Source organism: Mastomys coucha, unplaced genomic scaffold (assembly GCF_008632895.1).
Source record: "Mastomys coucha isolate ucsf_1 unplaced genomic scaffold, UCSF_Mcou_1 pScaffold6, whole genome shotgun sequence".
NCBI classification, from domain to species: Eukaryota; Metazoa; Chordata; class Mammalia; order Rodentia; family Muridae; genus Mastomys; species Mastomys coucha.
The window spans coordinates 101762319-101782686 of NW_022196912.1; the positions used below are offsets into that span (position 1 = coordinate 101762319).

General features: G+C 44.2%; 1 protein-coding gene across 3 annotated transcripts in view; it reads right to left on the bottom strand.

Moving 5' to 3' along the window:
• Positions 1-2704: 2704 nt before the first annotated feature.
• Angel1 (angel homolog 1) overlaps positions 2705-20368 on the bottom strand; it is a 36780-nt gene continuing 19116 nt past the window's right edge. For all 3 annotated transcript variants that reach the window (XM_031355422.1, XM_031355423.1, XM_031355424.1), the window contains 5 exons: positions 20245-20368; positions 19465-19575; positions 7566-7635; positions 5242-5405; positions 2705-4567 (listed from right to left, as the gene is read on the bottom strand). The exon at positions 20245-20368 is cut by the window's right edge and continues 1 nt beyond it. In XM_031355422.1, coding sequence (XP_031211282.1) covers positions 4407-4567; positions 5242-5405; positions 7566-7635; positions 19465-19575; positions 20245-20368 — 630 coding nt within the window. In that variant the 3' untranslated portion in view covers positions 2705-4406. The remainder of the gene's footprint in view (positions 4568-5241; positions 5406-7565; positions 7636-19464; positions 19576-20244) is intronic.

Genomic DNA, 20368 nt, shown 5'->3' on the forward strand with positions numbered 1-20368 from the left:
GCTGACCTCTGAACTGCCCAGAACCCAGTTTCCGGGGGTTGGGGGGGAAGCAGTTATTTTATTCTCTGCTGCCCAGGTTCTCACAGGCACATAGCCTGGCCCTCATTTAGGCATATGACTAAATTGACTTTTCCCAAAAGCCCTAAAGAGATTGATGGACAGACTCCTCCTCCCCATCTGCCAGGACCTAGCATTTCCACTGCTGCTGTGGAGGGCAGTGGCAATGGGAAGCAATTGTCATACCAAGGACTAAGATTAACCCAGATGCAGGTTGCCTGGCAACACTTAGTATTTGCCAAGGTAAGGTGGAAAACCAGCTGTCGAAGCCTGGCAGGTGGAGGAGACAGGTCAACTCTTCGAGCCAGCCCATGAGGCAACCCGTTCCAATTCCTAACTGGTGAGAATTTGCTAATGGGAAACAAAATTTTCAAGAATCTAGGTGTAGGGCTGGAGAGATGGCTCAGTGGTTAAGAGCACTGACTGCTCTTCTGAAGGTCCTGAGTTCAAATCCCAGCAACCACATGGTTGGCTTACAACCATCTGTAATAAGATCTGATGCCCTCTTCTGGTGTGTCTGAGGACAGCTACAGTGTACTCACATACATTAAATTAAAAAAAAAAAAAAGAATTTAGGTGTAATAGCATGTAAGAAGTCAGTTTCTTCTGGGCTGAGATCCTGCTCAGTAGGTCATAGGGACTGGAGACAAGGCCAACTTCTCTGCAAGATACATGGAAGTTACATTCTTCTGCCCCAGGTTAAGCTGATCTGCACCACTATCAGGCTTTCAAGATGACCCTTGTCTTCAAGAATTAAAGGACAGGCAAGGGTGCACCAGACTGTTGCGGGGGGTGGGGATGGGTGCTCTGTCCCAGACAGCTCTTTCCTGGTAGCAGCCAGAGATGGGCCTTCATGCCATGGGAAAAGAGAACCTGCATCATGCAGTACTTAACTCACTAGAACCCAATTCTCCTATGAGGTACTACATACCAGCTTAAGAACTAGAAAGACAAAGCAAACAAATCTGGTTGATTGCAGCCCTTCCTGGTCTCCAGATGAAAGCTGTTTCTGAGCTTTCCCAGACCCCCTGCCCACGATGGGCAACCTGCAACAAAGCCTGACTCCCCTGCGCCTCTGGAAAGACTGTCTGAGAAGCATAGACCAGCAAAAGGTTAAGCGAAGATTGGAGATTCTGAGTTTGTTGCTGGGTCTCTGCCTTCTCTGCCATAATAGGCTATGGAGACCATACCCCTGCTGCCTCCTAGCTGTGCTGTTGTCTTTTCCCTGAAGTGGGATCCGGGAAATTGCTCAGTAAAGTGTTTGCTATACAAGCATGGGGACCTGCACTCGATCCTTAGAACCAATGTAAAACTGGGCATGGTGGCTCATACTTGTAATCCCAGCACGGGGGAGGCAGAAAGGTAGAACCCTGCAGCTCACTGGCCAGGCAGTCTGGACAGCTTTATGAATTTTAAGCCGGTGTGATTAGAAAAAACAAAAACAAACAAACTAAGCTGGATGGATCCTGAGGAAGGATAACCACAGTTGATCTCTGATTGCCACATGCACGCACATACACATTCACAAGCATCCACGAACACATGCACCCTGTGCTCGCGCACGTGCACACACACACAAAGCTCAGTGTGAACTGTTAGCCAAAATTCCAAGTGTGTGTTTAGTGATTGAGGGGAGGCACTGGGGGATCCTCCATGCAAGGAAAGAGCACTAGAACTCAAAGCTTGGAACTTTCAGATACACCCCAGCCCACAGGGCCAGTCATCCCACCTTTCTGGGGACAACCATTGGATTCAATCTCCTACCACAAGCTTTTGGCACTCAGCATCCTTTCCTTGCCATGGCACAAGCCATACAGACCTAAAAAGCCCTTACAAGTATTCCTTCAACTTCCTTTCACCAAAGGATGCAAACACAAAGGTGGAGGAATTGAGTGACTCACCTAGTCAATTATCAGGCTGGCCAAGGTAAGGCTCCTTAATCCTACTCCCTGGCTAAATTTGCTTTCTCCCAAATCAGTGGATTCTGACCCGAGTACACCAGCTTAAATAACACCAGGTCCCTGGAGAGACAGCAACTGGAAACTGAGTATGGGGCTGGCAATTTGTTGAGGTAAGGCAGAAAACCACACCTTCATCTCGTGTGGCTTTGGCTTGGCATGCTGCAAAGGGAGACCAGAGAAGGGCCTAAGAAATAGCAGTTACGCCCGGCAAGGAAGTGTTCCAATGGCAGATGGTCCACAGCTCAGCCCTGGCTCGACTACAAGAGATGATCAGAAATAGATACCCGGCAAGAGCATCTGCCACACACGTCACGCCTCATTGGAGCTGCCACTGCTTTGACCAGGAACACCCCACTTTCCACACCAACTCGTCTGTAAAAGTCTACAGAGACACAAGGCAGCAGATGGAATAAGAGCAAAAAGCAGCTAAATTGGAGCTCTTCTTTTCTCACATGGGGACAGAGAAGGCAGCTACACCCTTCCAAGGGCAGGGCAGGGAACTTCACTCAAACCCTGTTCCTCCCAAGCTTCAGAGCACAGGGAAGACAACAGACAGATGGCAAAAAAATGTCTGTTCTCTGTTTAGATCCTGAGGCCCCACCCTCAGACCCTTTCCCTGCCCACCACATTCTCCAGCTCTTTCAAACTCCATGCTTTTCAGAGTCCTAATAATAAGACCAACAACATAGGGGGCATGATAAGCCTTTATTTGGAAAAACGTTGCCTGGTTCTGCCAGCTCCAGGGTGCAGTTTAAATACCATTTAAACCCCCACACTTCATTTCTAAAACAAACAAAGAAGAAACAAGGAAAAGATAAACCATCAAGCTCTGGTTCACCATCTCCGTTAGCAGTTGAACCTGCATTTCCTGGCAGAAGGAACAATCATTGGCACGGTTGTGGCACCATGTCAGGAGGTGCCCAGAGAGCGACGGTGAAAAGTGGGCTGTGGACAGAGGGCCTGGGGCTCAGACAGGCAGATGTCCCGTACCCAGAAAACAAAACTTAAAAATAGACACACACAGGAAAAGAAGTCCCCCAGACCTGAGCATGGGAAGCTTAGAATCAGCCACGCAGCAGCAGCATTCCAGACAGGTCTTTGGCTTTCAAATCAAGGGAAGAATGTAACTTCTGGTCCACCAAGCCTAACCGCAGCCTCAGTCAATCCCCTCGTCTCTGGGCCAGCAGATATTCTGAGTTAAAGCTATGTGGAGGATATGGCCCGAGGACCCCCTAGGCTGCACCTCAGCAGTGAGTAAGGCGTGCAGGTGACATGGTTTGGGCTACAGGGGTTTTCGGTAGGTTGTATAGGGGAGCCCATGTTTAGGGAAGAAAAGGCAGAGCAAATGGGCAAGCACTGCCACCCTGAGTTCTTAGACCTAGTTTGCCCAAAGCCAGACTTCTGTTGAGATGTTTTGGCCTGAGCTAAACAGCAGGCTTCTCCAGAGAGAAAATGGAAGGGAACAAGGGAGGGGAGGGGTGAGAAGAAAAAACATTCTTAGGTGTGCAGAGGTCAGAGAGCAAGCCCTCTGGGGCTCCAGCACTGGCTAAGGCTGCTGGAGAGCCTCCTGCTCTTTCTACTGGGACTCCAACTCTTACCCAGCTCTTCGGTCTGGTGAGACAACAGTTCCCTGAAGGTTCAGTCTCCTCATCCTTAAAATGCCTTAAAACTTCCCAGCACTGTGCCAGCCCAGTGAATCCCAGCACAAGGCATCAACCCACTTTCCTCAAGGAAGTCAGTGAGGAGATCTGGGGTGTAAGGGCATCCCTGAGCTGCTGCTCCAGGCTATGGGCCAATTTGTCTCCAGAAATAACAAGTATGCCCAGGATGCCTAGATGACTGACTGGAAGAAAAGGGCCCCACACTTGCTACCTCCTGGCAGCACACAGCTACCATGGCATACTCTCAACCTGTCCCTAGCCCAGCATCTCATGGTAGCACACGGACTAGGCAGAAGTAGGCTTGGCTGTGCTGGGCAGTCCCACCCCAAGAGAACTCATGCTTTACACACACCTTACTCATGTGCATGCCAGAGCCCAGAGGTCATGAAAGGAAGGAGAGGGGTGCCACCAAGAAATGGCCTGAAAGCGAATAACCAATGAGATCAATAACTCCCGCAACCCTGGTCATTAAAAAAAAATCAATGTGGGGAGGGGGTGCTGGGTACATGGAAGAAAGGGGAATGCTCTCCACCTCTCCCAGGGCCACCTAGCTTGTGACACAGGATTAGGAAGAGGTTGGGGCAGGGCAGGGACCACAGGCCGAGAGCGTAGACAGGCCTGGAGAAAGTCTAACCACGGGCAGGAGGGAATGAGGGAAGGGACGTAAGTTTCCACAGCACGGGGCATTTGCAGTCGTCGATCCAGTGAGCTCTTTCCCTGGGGGCCCTCATGGGGCAGTGACTTCCATGCCGAAGCTGGCAAGCAAGCAGAGATGGTCTGAAGAGTAGAAGGGGTTGGGTAAGCCGTTGGCAGCCCAGAGAATCTCTTCAGAGAGGAGGGAGAGGCGGCCCAGGAGCTTGAGAGTTCCATCTCCATCCAGCCTGTGATCTGGGCCACAAAACAGAAGCCAGTAGGTACAGCAGCCACCAGCCATGCTGCATGGTACAATTTTCAGTTTAAATTAAATGGTCTACACACACACACACACACACACACACACACCACCTTGCATTCTGACTAGAAGGCTTCCCTGTGATAACATCAGTAAATGAAGACAGGTACAGGGACACAGGGACAAATGGAATACAGGTAGGCCTCTAACATTACAAGGTTTTTGATTATTCAAGAAGTACAGAAATATAGATTCCTTATATAAAATGATTCTAAAGATAGACAATTAATTCAAACATTCTAAAAATAATAAGCAAACTAGGCATGGGACTAGTGAACTGCTCATCATGACTATTGGCAAGAGAAAACAAGGTCTGACCTTACCAAGTCCCTCCCCAACTTCTGCCTTTAGACAAGTCTAATTATGCCTAGTGCTATACTTCTTTCTCCATGATGGAAATAGGAATGAGTTCCCTGCCCCAACCCTGGCACTGCAAGAAAAGAAGAGCAGGTAAAGGAGTTAGCCTGCATAAAGAATGAGCATAAAGCTGGCATGATGTCTGCCTCTTTGATATCCAGGCTCCTGTAGCCCAAGCCAAGCCACCAAAACCCAACCTACCATCAGCTATCCCCAGGCACCCTTCTAGAAGCCCCTGACTCACTGGGCTTACCAGTTCTGTTCTCATTCTCACAGGATTCAGCTGAGAAAAAAATGTAATCCACTGTCATTCCAAGACCTAAGGGCATCGTGGTGACCTCTGGGCGGCCATGCTGGGGCAGGAAATGGGTATATACTGAGGTCAGGTGGAGGCAGTGCTGGATGGTGCCTATAGTCCTACAGGGACAGAAGATAAGAAGTCAGCTAACAAAACACATTACATTTTCCACAGGCCAATTTCTCTGTGGGTTTTATGAAGATTTTTTTAAAGGATAATCTCTAATGATGGTTTCAGATGCTACTTATACTGAGCAATGTTCAGCAGCGTTATAGTCCCTGTAAGGAAGTTCTGCGAGGATGTGTAAGGTTGTGAAGATAAAGTCTGAGTTTCCATGGAGACCCCAGGTGTGGTACTTGGAATGAGAATGGCCCCCATAGACTCACGTTTGAATAGTTGGTACCTAGGTAGTGGAACTGTTTGAGAAGGATTAGGAGGTGTAGCCTTCTCGGAGGTGGTGTATAACTGGAGGTGGGCTTTGAAGTTTCAAAAGCCCACAATAGGCCAGTCAGAGTCAGTCCTCTCCCTCTCTCCATATGTGTGTCCATCTCTATTTCTCTCTGTCTCCTCTCCTCCTCTCTTCTCTTTCTCTCACCCCTCCCACCTCTGTGCCCGCTGCCTGTAGATCAAAATGTAAGCTCTCAGGTATTGCTCCATCACTATGCATGTCTGCCACCATGTTCCCTGCCATGATGGCCATGAACTCACCCTTTGAAAGTGTAAGCAACCTCCAATTAAATGCTTTCTTTTAAAATCTGCCTTGGTCATGGTGCTTTATCACAGTAACAGAATAGTAACTAAGATACCAGGATACTGGAGATGCTATGTCTATGTTAAAGCCAGATGTATGGAAGGAAAGTCGGATGTGTGGAGCAGAGCTGGGCCAAGAGAGAAGCAACGTGTGCTGCATGCGGCAGAGCTGGGGAGCTAGGGCTACTCGAGTCTTTTGGAATCCAGATGATTCTATCATGAGCTCCAGATGCCAACTCGGAGCTGCAGTTAGTGTTCCCCTGCTGGGCCTGGTCTTTTGGAAGGGGAGTGTTTACTCTGTGTCATTTTAGGTTAGGCATACCTAACTTTTTTTGTTTTTGTTGTTGTTTGGGTTTTGTTTTGCTTCACCTTTGTTTTTAGGTTTTTTGTTTTGTTCTTGTTGTTTTGAGACTATGTAGCCCTGGCTGTCCTAGAACTCACTATGTAGACTAGGCTGATTTTAAACACACAGAGATCAAGTGCTGTGATTAAAGATGTATGCCTGTAACTGGGCAGTGGTGGTGCACGCCTTTAATCCCAACACTTGGGAGGCAGAGGCAGGTGGATTTCTGAGTTCGAGGCCAGCCTGGTCTACAGAGTAAGTTCCAGGACAGCCAGGGCTACACAGAGAAACCCTGTCTTGAAAACCAAAAAAAAAAAAGATGTATGCCTGCATGTCCAACTTCTTTTTACTACACAGGGGCTTGCTTACACTTAAGAGATTCCCTGAGTCTCAGGGAGACTCATCACTTACACTTTTAAATAGTGTTGGAATTTTTAGACTACAGGGACTTGTGAAGTTGGGCTGACTACATTTGCTTTATGAACCTGTCATGAACCTACGGGGACATGGGGAACAAAGAGGTAGCTTAGAAGTGATGTAGTCAGTTGTCCCAGTAACAAGGGGTAGAGCTGCAAGGGTTAATGTTGCCAACCTGACAGGATCTTAGAATCACCCCTGGGTATGCCTGTGAGGAATCATACAGATGGAGAAAGGAAGACCAATGTGAGCTGCACCCGTCCACTGGCAGGGGTCCTGGACTTAACAAGGAGGAGAAAGTGAGCAAAGCCTTGGCACTCGCTATGACTTTGCCACCTGAATAATAAACCCTTTCTCCTTATGTTGCTTTTATCAGAGTATTTTATCACAGCAACAGGAAAATCAATACATTCAGTTGCAGCAAATCCCCTCCCATTGTAACTAAGAGGCTGGCGATCGCAGCTGAACTCAACAGACAGACAGATGCTGAGACCCCTGATGCCCTCATCCTCATCCCTATTCTCCATTCTCCTGATAAAGGATGCCAGTGTCTCTTATGTGGGCCAGCAAGTTTGCTCAGAGGCTCTCTCTCAAGGAAAGGCTACACGGGCCTTTCACCTGCAAGTACATCACCTTGGATTTTGATGTATGCAATGCATCCCCTCTAAAGCTTATCATGGAGGACAGAGCTTAGCAAAAAGTATTCCCAGTCAGCCACAGCGCAGCCAGAGCTCTCTCATGCTCAGATTGAAACTGCAAACAAGTTTACCTGGGGAAGACAGGTTCAAGTTCAGATATCTCCTCCTCAAAGATACACTCGGCCCAACCAGCAGGTCGATCTGTAGGAAGGCAGAGAAAAAAGGGTTTGTTTTCCATAGACAGTACAGCACTTCCCCAGGGGAAGTGGGGGCAGAACCATTCACCTTCAGATCCCTCTCAGACCCTGGCTGCACTGCTCCAGAAGGTTGGGAGGGAAGAAAAGAGAAGCAGTCAGGAGAGGGGGAGATGAACCAAGACTAGAGACCCGAGGTCCCTAACACTCTGTGCTTTTTACATAGCTCATACAGTCATATGGTTCAAAAATCAAAATGAAGAAAATCAGTCAAAAGTTCCTCCCACTCACCCCTTGCCTTTCATTTTCTTGTACAGGGACAACCAGTGCTAGCAAATATTCTTATACTTTCCTCTAGAAATTTTCTATCACACACCATCCATAGTGTAATATATATATAGACACATTTATACACACATGTCTATGCTGTATACGCATTCTTAAAGAAAAATACAAATGCCAACATCAGAAAAAACAAGAGATATTACTACAAATCTCACTGTCCTAGTCCAGGTTTTTTGCTGTGACTCACACCAGGATGGACAGCAGCCTGAGGAAGGAAAGGGGTTTTGGCTTACACACTCCATCTCTGAGGGAAGTCAGGGCAGCACTCAAGACAGGAGCCTGCAAGCAGGCACTGAAGCAGAGGCCATGGAGCTTTGCTGCTTACTGGTTTGCCCAGCCTGCTTTCTTATACGATCCAGGACCACCTGCCCAGGGGTAGCACCACCCACAATAGGCTGAGCCCCCACACACACCAACCATTAATCAAGAAAATGCACACCCCGTCCCTAGGTGTCCTACAAGATGGGGACTTTTTCACAACTGAGGTTCCCACGTCCCAGATGACTCTAGCTTTTGTTTAGGTGACAACTAGCCAGCACACTTGCTGATAAGATAGCAAAGGTTGACACTGACAAATTCTTATCAAATTACTAAACTCAAGAATGGAAGAGGGTTTCAGCTGGGCCTCAGTATAAAGTACAGAGCCCAGAACTTAAAAACAAAGAAAAGGGAAGTGGGGGCAGCAAGCTGATTCAGTATTTATAATCTATAGGAGAAATCTATAAGCTAACACTATAAACTATACAAATAAATTACAGGGAGGTAGCTCAGTGGGGAATGGCACTTACTACCAAGACTGACAACCAGAGATCGATCCCAGGAACCCACAGGGTAGAGAGAACTGACTCCCACAAATTGTCTCTAACCTCCATATGCTTTATGACAGTGAAAACTACCATAAAGCTATGTAGACAGCCTGGTCTACATAGCTATCGCCAGGCCGGCTACAGCTACAGCGAAGCCCTGTCTCAAAAAAGTAAACAAAAGGCACATGACTTTAATTCCAGCACTCAGGAGGCAGAGAGAGATGGATCTCAAAGTTCAAGGCCAGCCTGGTATACAGACTGAGTTCTTAGACGGCCAGGGCTACTCAAAGAAACTCTGTCTCAAAAAACAAACAAACAAACAAACAAAAGCCAACCAAACAAAAAGTAAATAAAGGAAAAAACTTAAAATATATAATTTACATAAAGTGAAAAAAAAACTAGAGACACAAGCTAACACAAATTTAAGAAACAGCAAATTTGATTAAGCCTTCAACAAATAAAGAGACTGAATCAGCAAGAAGAGCCCAGACTCTGGATGGCTTCAATGGAGAACTATACCAGACATTTCACTAAGAGTTCATATAAATCCTTTTTTTGGTTTTGGTTGCTTTTGGGTTTGTTTTTGTTTTTGAGACAGGGTTTCTCTGTGTAGCCCTGGCTTTCCTAGAACTCACTCTATAGACAGACTGGCCTCAAACTCACAGGTCAGCCTGCATCTGCCTCCTTAGTGCTGGGATTAAAGGTATATGCCACTACTGCCTAGCAAAATTCATATAAATCTTTTGCATTCAAATTTGGAGGTAATATTTTCAAACTCATTCTATGAAGTCATTAATAGTGCTATTATTCTCATACCAAACTATAAAAATATATCACAAAGAAAATTAAAGACTAACATCCCTTATAAATACAATAAAATCTAGAAAAATGCAATAAAATCCAGCAAAATATAAATGTTTGTAAACTGTGATCACATGATAAATCCCAACAGCTTAAGCTAACAGACTAGATTAGAAAACAGGATACATCTTTTTGCTGCATCCAAGAAACACACCTTACCCCTGAGGCCAGACATCAATCATCCCGGGGTAAAAAAAACGGAAAAAAGTAATCCCAGCAGATGGACCCAAGAAGTAAGGAAGTGTATCTAATTTAAAACAGAGTCCAAACCAAATCAGAAGAGGTAGGGAGCAGGTTCCATGACAGCCAGGGCTACACAGAGAATCCCTGTCTCAAAATGCTGGCAAACGTGCACGCACACACACTCCAAATTAATAAGGAACGAAAAAGAAGAAATGCATGGCGGCCAGCACTGAAGAATAAGGGCATACTTTTTAAAAATCTGTATTCCAGGCAAGAAAACTTAAATTACAAAAATACTTTTGAGGGCTGGAGAGATGGCTCAGTGGTTAAGAGCACTGACTGTTCTTCAAGAGGTCCTGAGTTCAATTCCCAGCAACCACATGGTGGCTCACAACCATCTGTAATGGGATCCTATGCCCTCTTCTGGTGTGTCTGAAGACAGCTACAGTGTACTCATATAAATAAAATAAATCTTTTAAAAAAATATACTTTTGAAACAGGGTTTCACTATGCAGTACTGGCTGACCTGGAACTCACAGAGCTCTGCCCAGCTCTGCTGAGATTAAAGATATATACCGACACACCCATTAAATGTATTGATATTTATGACCTACCAAAGTATGTCATAAGTAAATGAAACAAATAGCTTAAACAGACACTGGTGAGATAGAAGCAGTAATTATAAGTTTCCGAATCAAAATACGCCCAAGGCCAAAAGAATTAGCACAGCATTCCACCAGACTTTCACAGAAGAACACTAAGATACCTCAAGTTATTCTGCAAAACAGAAACTGAAGGAACATTGCCTGATTCTTTTATGAAGCCACTAGTACCTTGATACTAAAACCACAAAAGACTTAACAAGACAAAAAGAAAATAAAAGACCACATCTCTTACTAAATACAAGTAAAAGTAAGTAAATGGGTGGTCCTGGAAACAATGATCCTGAGTGAGACAGGAGCATCACTCAGTCCTCACAGGGAAACATCATCTTGCACTCGACAGGGATTAGCATAGACCCACGACAGGACAGTGTGCAGACTGAGACACTTTGGAGCACTCAGTCCTAAATGGGATGTCTTCATCAAACCCTTCCTCTCAAGGCTCCAGGATCTATGAAGAGGAGACAGAACGATTACAAGAGCCAGAGGTGGTGGGTGACTCCAAGGAAACACTGTCCTCCGGGCTCAGCAGAAGTGATGCACATGTGAACACACCGAGGCTGTGACTGCACACACAGGACCTACACAGCTTCCAACCAGACAAAAACCCCAGCACTGAGAAGGCAGTGGATACAAAGTCCCACCCCTAACCAAGAAGCTATTTGTAACAGAAACCTGGTAGGAAGGGAAAACCAGTTTTCCTCAGTAGAGTGTCAGTGAGTATATCAACCACGCTCTAGGGCAGGCCCCATGCCCAGGTGTAACCAGACAACACAAAAGGGACTCCATGTGTTTTGTGTACTTTTTCTTTCATTTTGATCTTACTGGGTTTTTTTCTTTTCTTTCTTTTTTTATTTTTTTATTTTTTATTTTTTATTTTTTTTTTGAGAAAGGGGGAACATTAAGTTGGTGGGTAGGGAGGTGAGGAAGATCTGGGAGGAGTTGGGGGAGGAAAAAGAATAAATTTATACTGTATAGTATGAAAAAATATTTTAAAATATTAAGAGTCCATGAATTTATATATCTATAGCCCTTTGGTTTTTGACATGGGGAAGATGAATGAAAACTGACTACCAATGTCTATGAAAGTTCTTTAGGTGATGATAAAAATGTTCTATAATTAACACTTAGAATTTTTTAGCTCAGGGACAGAGTGCTTGCTTAGCAAACACAAGGCCCTGCTTGGGCTTCGTCCTAAGAAGTGTGTCAGGGAACAAGAACAAACTGTCCTAAAATTATAGTGGAAATGGCTATACCAACTCTAAAATACACTGCGTGCCAGTGAAGTTTAGACAAGTATATTTTGTAATATATGAATTTCATCTAAATAAGTTTTTTTAAAGATTTTATTTTATATATGTGAATAGACTGTCACTTTCTTCAGACATACCAGAAGAGGGCATCAGATCTCATTACTGATGGTTGTAAACCACCATGTGGTTGCTGGGAATTGAACACAGGACCTCTCAAAGAGTAGTCAGTGCTCTTAACTGCTGAGCCATCGCTCTAGCTCCTAAATAAGTGTTTCTAATTAAAATGATAAAGGACAATCTTGGTCAAAAAAAATTAGTAATTCAGATGAAAGGAAATCTCACTTTATGTATTTTATATTTCTCCTATTATTCATTTTGTTGTTGTTCCTTCTACAAATAGGATCTTGTTCTTATATCTTTTAACAAAGCAAGAACATTTATATGTGACTATTACTGATTGCTACATATTAATTTTATAGCGATCTACTTTCCAGGATTTTCTTAATTTTAATGCTGTTGGTCTTAGTTGATTCTCTTGACCAATTACATATAGGTATCATTAACAAGAACCAGTCTAAGCCTTCTCTTTTCTTATGCTTTTATTTTCCATTTGTCTTTTGTGGGTTGCTGTAGGTATCCCTGCCTGGCCCCTCGCTCTAACCGGCATGCATGCCTCTGACGCTTTCTTGAGGCGAATGTGGCTTTGCTGGCCCCTCGCTCTAACCGGCATGCATGCCTCTGACGCTTTCTTGAGGCAAATGTGGCTTTGCTGGCCCCTCGCTCTAACCAGCATGTGTGCCTCTGACACTTTCTTGAGGCGAATACAGTCTGGGCAGCTGCAGTGGCTTTGGTTTAGGTGCCTGTCTTCCTCAGTGCTGGACATTGCATACTCTTCTGTTTTAAACAAAGCAGCTTGTATTGCAGACAGAGCCCTGAACTAAAAGCCCTGCCTCTTCATAGCACTGTTAATTCCATAGTCAACCTCTCCACTCATCTGTCTTTCTGAAACATCTTGATTTAAGCTAAAAATTATCTTTTTTTATTCTTAGCCTATACTGATATCAGAAATCTGAGTCCTTTTTTTTTTTTAATTCTTTAATCTTTTTTTCCAGTCCAGTCATTATCCCCCTCCCAGTCCTACCTCTGACTGTTCCTCATCCCATACCTCCTCCTCCTGACCCCCACCAACCAGTCCTCCCCACTCCCTGGGGCCTCAAGTCTCTCAAGGGTTAGAAGTTACTTAAAATTTTATCTGTAGTCTATTAAATATTGTGAGAATAATATTTCCTATGTATTTAGGTATATTCCTTTTAAATGTTTAGGTTCTTAAGCTTAGAGCACAGACTGCTCTTCCAGAGTATCCAAATTTGATTCCCAGCACCCACAAGGTGGCTCGCAGCCATTCATAAATCCTAGGAGACCCCACACCTTTTTCTGTCTTCTGTAGGCAACAAGGATGCAGTAGCGCATGGGCATACATCCAGGCCCAACACATAAAATAATAAAATATTTTTTTAAGTGTTAAAAAAATAAAAACCAACTCTGCCTCAAGAGTCACATCATAGTTACTAATGTGATCTCACTTGAGACACCAACACTCTAGCACTAACCCTTCACCTCAAGTTGTACCCTTAGTCATTATAATACACAAGACATTGCAGTAGCCCTCTGCTGTTTATGCACTTGTCTGCTTTTCCTTGGTGGGGCTGGAGATTGGACCCAGAGCCCTGCACATGCTAGACTAGCACTCTGCTTCTGAGCTATACCTCAAGCCTTTCTTCTTTTCCTCTTCTCAGCAATATTGGGTAGGGGGGTGATTTTCTTCTTCTTTTCTTTTCTTTCTTTCTTTTTTTTTTTTTTTTTTTTTTTTTTTTTTTTTTTTTTTTTTTTTTTTTTTTTTTTTTTTTTTTTTTTTTTTTTTTGCTTAGTGTTTTGTTTTGTTGTTGTTGTTGTTTGTTTTGTTTTTGAACCAGGGTCTGTCTATATTAGCCCTAGCTGTCCTGGAACTTGTTATGTAGACCAGTCTGTCCTCAAACTCATAGAGATCCTCCTATCTTCCTGCCTCTGCTTCCCAAGGCTGGGATTAACGATGTGTGCCACCACATCTGGCCTCTCAGCAAAACTGTAAAGAATGTTTCCCACAGTAATGTTCTGGTAGTTAAACAGGACTCACACCTCACATGTGGTACAGTAATCCCTACAAAGCTGCAACATCTTCCTCACTATAAGTGGCCAACCAAACAAGTACTCGGAAGGAAAATCCTCTGTTAGAGTATACACAATATCAGATCGTCTCAACACTCATTTGTGTGTTTCTAGATTAACTTCACCTGAGATCACTAGCCTCTTATTAATATGGGAAGGAATTTTCTGCAAATGAGTAATATGTTGATTTTCCTGTTGCTGTGATAAAATACCCTGAAGAGTTTTTAGTAAGAGATGTCTTGAGAGATGACTCAGAAGTTTAGAGCACTTGGTGCTCTTGCAAAGGACGCTGGTTCGATTCCCAGCACCCACATGGTTCTCATGACCATCTGTAATTCCAGTTCCAAGGGATTTGCCATCTACTCTGACCTCTGTGAGTACCAGGCATGCCTATGGTACACGTACATGCATGCAAGCAAAAAATTTATATGCATGAAATAAAATAAAATCTAAAAAATTTTAAAAATTAAATCTGAAGTGCTAGGGAGCTGAGTCAGAGAGAAAGAATCACTACATGGCCGTAGAATCTGCATCTCCAGCACCCACAGAAAAAGTCACCCACATTGTTTAAAACCTTTAAGTGCCAGGAATGGTGGCTCATACTAGTAATATTAACACTCAGAAAGGCTGAAACAGGAGAAGTCTTGTGAGTTCAAGGCCAGTCTAAGCTGCATAGTAAGTTTTAGGCCATCCTGGGCCACAGAGTTAAAGCCCAATGTAAATACGTAAGTGTCCATGAGAAAGGGAACACAGGGACTCTCCTTACTATCTACAGCAGTGTAAATAGTTGTGAACCCCTACAGACTACTCATAAGTTGAAACCCATACTCCCCAGACAGCAATGACATGAAGAATGGTAGCTTTGGAAGTATGTATGCACAAGGGTGGAGTCCTTGTCTTAATACTAAAGACCTTTTGAAAAAGTCACACACAAATGTTAAGAGAAGAGATATGGCGTGTCTTAGTCAGGGTTTTACTGCTGTGAACAGACACTATGACCACTCAAACTCTTTTAAGGACAACATTTAATTGGGGCTGACTTAGAGGTTCAGAGGTTCAGTCCAGTATCAAGGCAGAAGCATGGCAGCATTCAAGAAGGCATGGTGCAGGAGGAGCTGAGCGTTCTACATCTCAGAAGGCCTCTAGAAGACTAGCTTCCAGGCAGCTAGGACAAGAGTCTTATAGCCCATGCCCACAGTGACATACATACCTACTCCAACAAGGCCACACCTCATAATAGTGCCACTTCCTGGGCCAAACATATTCAAACCATCACATGGAATTAACCCTTTAATAACAGTACTACTAGACACAACAAGCTAACAAAACCCACAGTACCTAGAATGGGTTACCTCTTTTAGAGTAGTTGGCCAGTGGGGTCCCACAGACAACCTACTACCACTGTTCTTTGTTAGTCTTGTTGAAGATACCACATACTTGAGTCACAGAACAAGAAGAAACCTAACTGGTACTGACCTGGAAGCTTCTCCTTGTTGGCTACTTTTCATGGTGCTGAAGATGCTGTGCATGCTACTGGAGAAGGAAAGTATGCTGTCTCACTCAAATGTGAACCCCTATGTGAGCCACAAAGACTGGCCTGGCAAGATACATCCACAGATGCATCAGGGCCACAAGCATTACAGGAGTAATGAACCGCTTTCTAATTGTATTTAAGGCTCATTTCACAAGACTGAACCAATGCCCAGAACCACTGCTGGGGCTAAGAACCTGTGACTAGCTGGTCATAGGCCCTAGGGAAAAGCCTGCTACTATTATTCTGCTAAATGGTCATTCATGGAATCAGTATCATTATAAAAGATGCCCAAGAGAGATTCCCCATGCACTTAAAAGGAAACACAGGGATGAAGTGGGAAGTTCTGGTTTCATTGGAAACTCAGTGGTGCCATGTGACATTTTCCTGGAAACTGTCTTATGAATAGACGTGATGTTTTTCTCGAAGCTGCTTGGTAAGAGGACACGTGATATTTGGAAAGAGTCTAAGTATGACCCAACAGACAGTGGATGGCATTCCTGCACTGATTTGCCTTGCAACTCTTTGCTGCTCTTGGCCTGTCATGACTTCATAGAGAGAAACACAACAAAGAACTTCTGGTGGTATTCCAGCTGCTTCTTACCACTTCCTCAGACTCATGCTGACCAGCAGAGCCTCGAGGCTGCTTCTGGATAAAGCCACTGCTAGTACTTTGTGTTCGGTATTTGCTGAGTGGACTGTACTGCCACTGCTGACTCATGTTTGGTGTTTTGCTAGTGGACTGGACTGCTGACAACAAAGATTGGAATCACCCCAAAGAACTATTTCTAAACAGGTCCACAACCCCCATTTCCTATTAACCTTCTTTTCCTCTACCTCTGGTAGGTGGCGGGCTAGAAGGGAGGCTGAAGCATTAAAGAACCATAATTAAAGTAACTTTTGAAAAATCTAAGCCTATATAGGGACTCTTTTTTTAGTATCTACAGCAGTGTGAATATTTGTGAACCCCTACTGACTCATAAGTTGAAATCCTGATTCCCCAGAGAGCAATAATATGAAGAACAGCAGCTACATCTGGGGGTGGTGTGGGTGGAAATCACCACACTTGGAAACATAAGCAAGAGAGGGCTTTAATTTAAATATCCTATTTAAGAGTCATTATAGAAGTTGGAGGGATGGCTCGGCAGTCAAGAACACTTGGTTGCTCTTGCAGAGGACCCAGGTTCAGTTCCCTGTACCCACATAGCAGCTAACAGCCATCTGTAACTCCAGTTCCAGAGGATCTGACACCTTCTTCTGGCCTCTAAGAAACCTGCATGTACAGACATAACAGGCAGGCAAAACACTCATACACATAAAAAAAAAAATCAATCTTAAAAAAAGGAATCATTCAGTCACAAAGGAAGTTGGGAAGAACAAGAATGGATGTTTTATGTCACACAATGTGGGCAATGTAGACAGTGCCAGTGAAATGCTGTATCAGTTCTGGGAATCAGACCTCACTGTCTAGCACTGCATCTCCCTTGGCATTAAGGGGTGACCATTAAAGTCAGTTTCACAGACAAGTTGGCATGTTTTGATATGTAGTTAAGACTGGATAACTCTGTTATTAAACTGGAAATTTTATCTGTTTACCATATTTAAACATTCTCTAAAAAAACCACTTGCACTTAGTAAGCCTTTTCATTTCTGCTCTCAAGTGATACAGGCTTTTTAGATTTAGAGTCTCTAAAGGAATTGAACAGCAGCCTGTTCAGCCCTGGGCAGAAGGCACTGAGCCACTGAATCTGTGGTACACATGTGTGCTTACTTGGGTTCAATCTCGAATGTGAAAGCATTACCATTATTTTGTACTGTTAGTGAAACATTCCCATTATAAGCCTTTTTCTGACCCAGGATCTTGTTTTGTAGCTTAGGCTGAATGGCCTTGAGCAATTCTTCCCCTCAGCCTCCTCAGCACTACCATGCCCAGCAGAACAATTCTACTTGGTTGTCAGTGTAGGTTAAAGGTCCTGGTCTAATTTTTGTTTGCAGGTAAATGCAATCGGCATTGTTTTGTGTTCCTTCAAGCACAACATTCACGGTTTAAGATAATCTGTTCTTAGTACAGTTCTCCACATGGGGCTGTCACTGCTCTACTTTGGGATTCTGTCATCTGAGCTGAGCTGCTGGCCCTAGCTGAGACACCCATATCATCTCGTCCAAGGCCATATGCCAAGGAAATGCTCACTCCTGAGCACACCTCAGCTTCCCACTTCTATTCTGAGCTCCAGAGTTTAGTTTTCCTCTTCTGACATCTTGTTATGTGCCTGAACTGACAAGACAAGTGTTTTGCTTTTTGTAATATTCTATAATCACTTCTACTGTTTGAGAACTTCATATGTGCATATGTATATGTCTTGATCAAGGCCACCCAGCTGTCCCTCTCTTCCAATGCCACATGCTTCCCCATCACTAATCCCTCCCAGTTTTGTGGGTTCTTTTTTTAAAACCCATTGGTTCACTTAGTGCTGCCACTACGTGCCTGAGTCTACCGCCATCTACTGGATTCTGGGCAGTCTCATAGGGGCCACAGACTCTCCCTCTCCCAGCATTTGCTATCAACTGCCAACAGCTCCCCAGCTACCACTCATCTTTCTATTCACGGAGAAATAATCATAATTTCCATATGCTCCAATGCTTAGCTTTGAAGCACTCTTTTATTTATCTTTCTTTCTAAAGCACCTGCCTTCTGGTTTTTGATTATTTCTTTCTTTGTATATTTTAGTATAGATTCCATAGTATTATTCTGAGTCAACTTTAAGTTAGCTACATTATTTATTGTAAGTTTATATAAAGGAAACATTCAGCATGTGTTCTAAATAATAATAATTTTGCTTTTAACATAGGATTGAGTATGGAACATTTCAGTCTTCACTTCTCTAGAGCAGAGAGCTCTGCAGCTCTGAAAGAATTGCCTTTGCCCTTCAGACACTTGAACACACTATGTACTGAAAACATGCTCTGATTCCCTGCGTAATTCTCCATGCAATGCCTTTCAGGAGTAAAACTGACTATAGGCTTTTCTATCACAATGTATGCTTTCTTCTCTTGGTGAAAAAAACAAGAGATTTGGGGTCCTTCAAAAGGTATGCCCCCCCTTGGAGAAATGCACAGTGTTGTTCTGTCTGAGATCTATACAGCCCCATAGGTAAGATTCCCCATATTTCCCCAGGCACTGCTAGCCCATCTCCCCTTGTATCTGTTACAAACTCACTGTGGCTCACAGCTTCAGATCTAGTTTTGTTAAAAAATGGTATTTGTCTCTGGCTTGTTTTCCTCATCTTCCTTATTACTTCAAAGTGGTTTCAGAGGCAAGAAGGTGAAGCCACCAAAGGTACTCTGCATATCCAAACTGGAAATTCTCCATAGGAGCAAGATTTCCTTGTGATCAAGCCCTTTTCACCTCACAAATCCCAAAGCCCTATGATGCATGCACTTTCTCCCTTCTCCCTCGCAAATGCTAAACACATGCTATGAATCAGTAGCTAAGCCTAAAAGGTTAATTGCTACTCAAACTCCCAGAGCTGGCAAGAACCCAGAGCTCTTGGTTTATGGTCCAGTGCTCCATCCAGTGCTTGGATGCAAAACATACATCTAAGCACAAGCTCTGCTCGCCTTCCTTCTTCTAAACTCACTATCAGAAGCTGGTCAAGGGTTATATTTAGAAGAGACTAGGAACAAGATGGAGAGATGGCTCGGCAGTTAAAAGCACTTGCTGCTCCTGAAGAGCAGTTCCCAGAACCCACATCAGGCAACTCACGACCACCTGAACTCCACCTCCAGAGGATCTGACACCCTCTTCAGTCCTCTGCAGGCCTGCATGCACATGGTACTCATTCATACACATAATAGACAAAGATTTTGAGAGAGAGAGAGAGAGAGAGAGAGAGAGAGAGAGAGAGAGAGAGAGAGAGAGGAGAGGCTTTTAAATGTTTAAATGTCAGGGGTGAAGAAAGATAAGGGCCAAGAAAACAGGCTTCCTGTTACCTGGTTTAGTGTCTGTCACTCCTTCCATGAGAACCAGTCCTACTGGTCGCTGACAAGCGAGGTCACAGAAGCGGAATCGTAGTAGGAAATCTCGGCCATATTTTAATCTTTCTATAAACCAGGAAACACCATATGGTAAGAGAAAGGCACAGGAGTCCCACGCTGAGACCTCCTAAGTGCCAAGAACGTTCTAGCATAACAACACAGAGGAAATCTGACTCTGAGGACAGGGACATTGTTCCTACAGCTGCAACTAGAATTTGTCCATTTCACTTGGAGACATAGGGAGCCCAATGAGGAAAACAGGGGGATATGCTAAGAACATCAAGGAGATTACACTTTCATTATTAAGAGCAAGCTTTCATTCCACATGGACATGAAGACACAGCAAACCAACAATGCAATATATGAACCAAGCATGGTGGTGCACGCTTTTAATCCCAGCACTGGGGAAACTAAGGCAAGTGCTCTGAGATTGAAGTCAGCCTGGTCTTAGAGTGAGTTCCAGGACAGCTAGAGCTATGTAGAGACACCTTGTGTCAAAAGATAACAACAATAAAATGTGCTACATGAGCATTGAAGGATGGCTTGGACAGAAAAGCACCAGCTACTCTTGAAGAGTGCCAAAGTTTGGTTCCCAGCAGCCACGTAATAGCCCACAACAATCTGTTAGTAAGTGTCAAGGGGCCTGAGGCTTTCCTCTAGGCTGTATAGGCACCCAGGCACACACGGGCTGCTCATACAAGCACCCAGGCAGAAGCAACAAGAAAAACTGCTTACCTGATCTCTTGGGATGACAGGAGGTGACATATTGACAGCAATCAGTGATGCCCAGGGAGCTGGGCCACAGCGGGGCCTGCAGCTTCCTCTGGTAAAGCTGATGAGAGAAGTCTTCCTGTCCAGA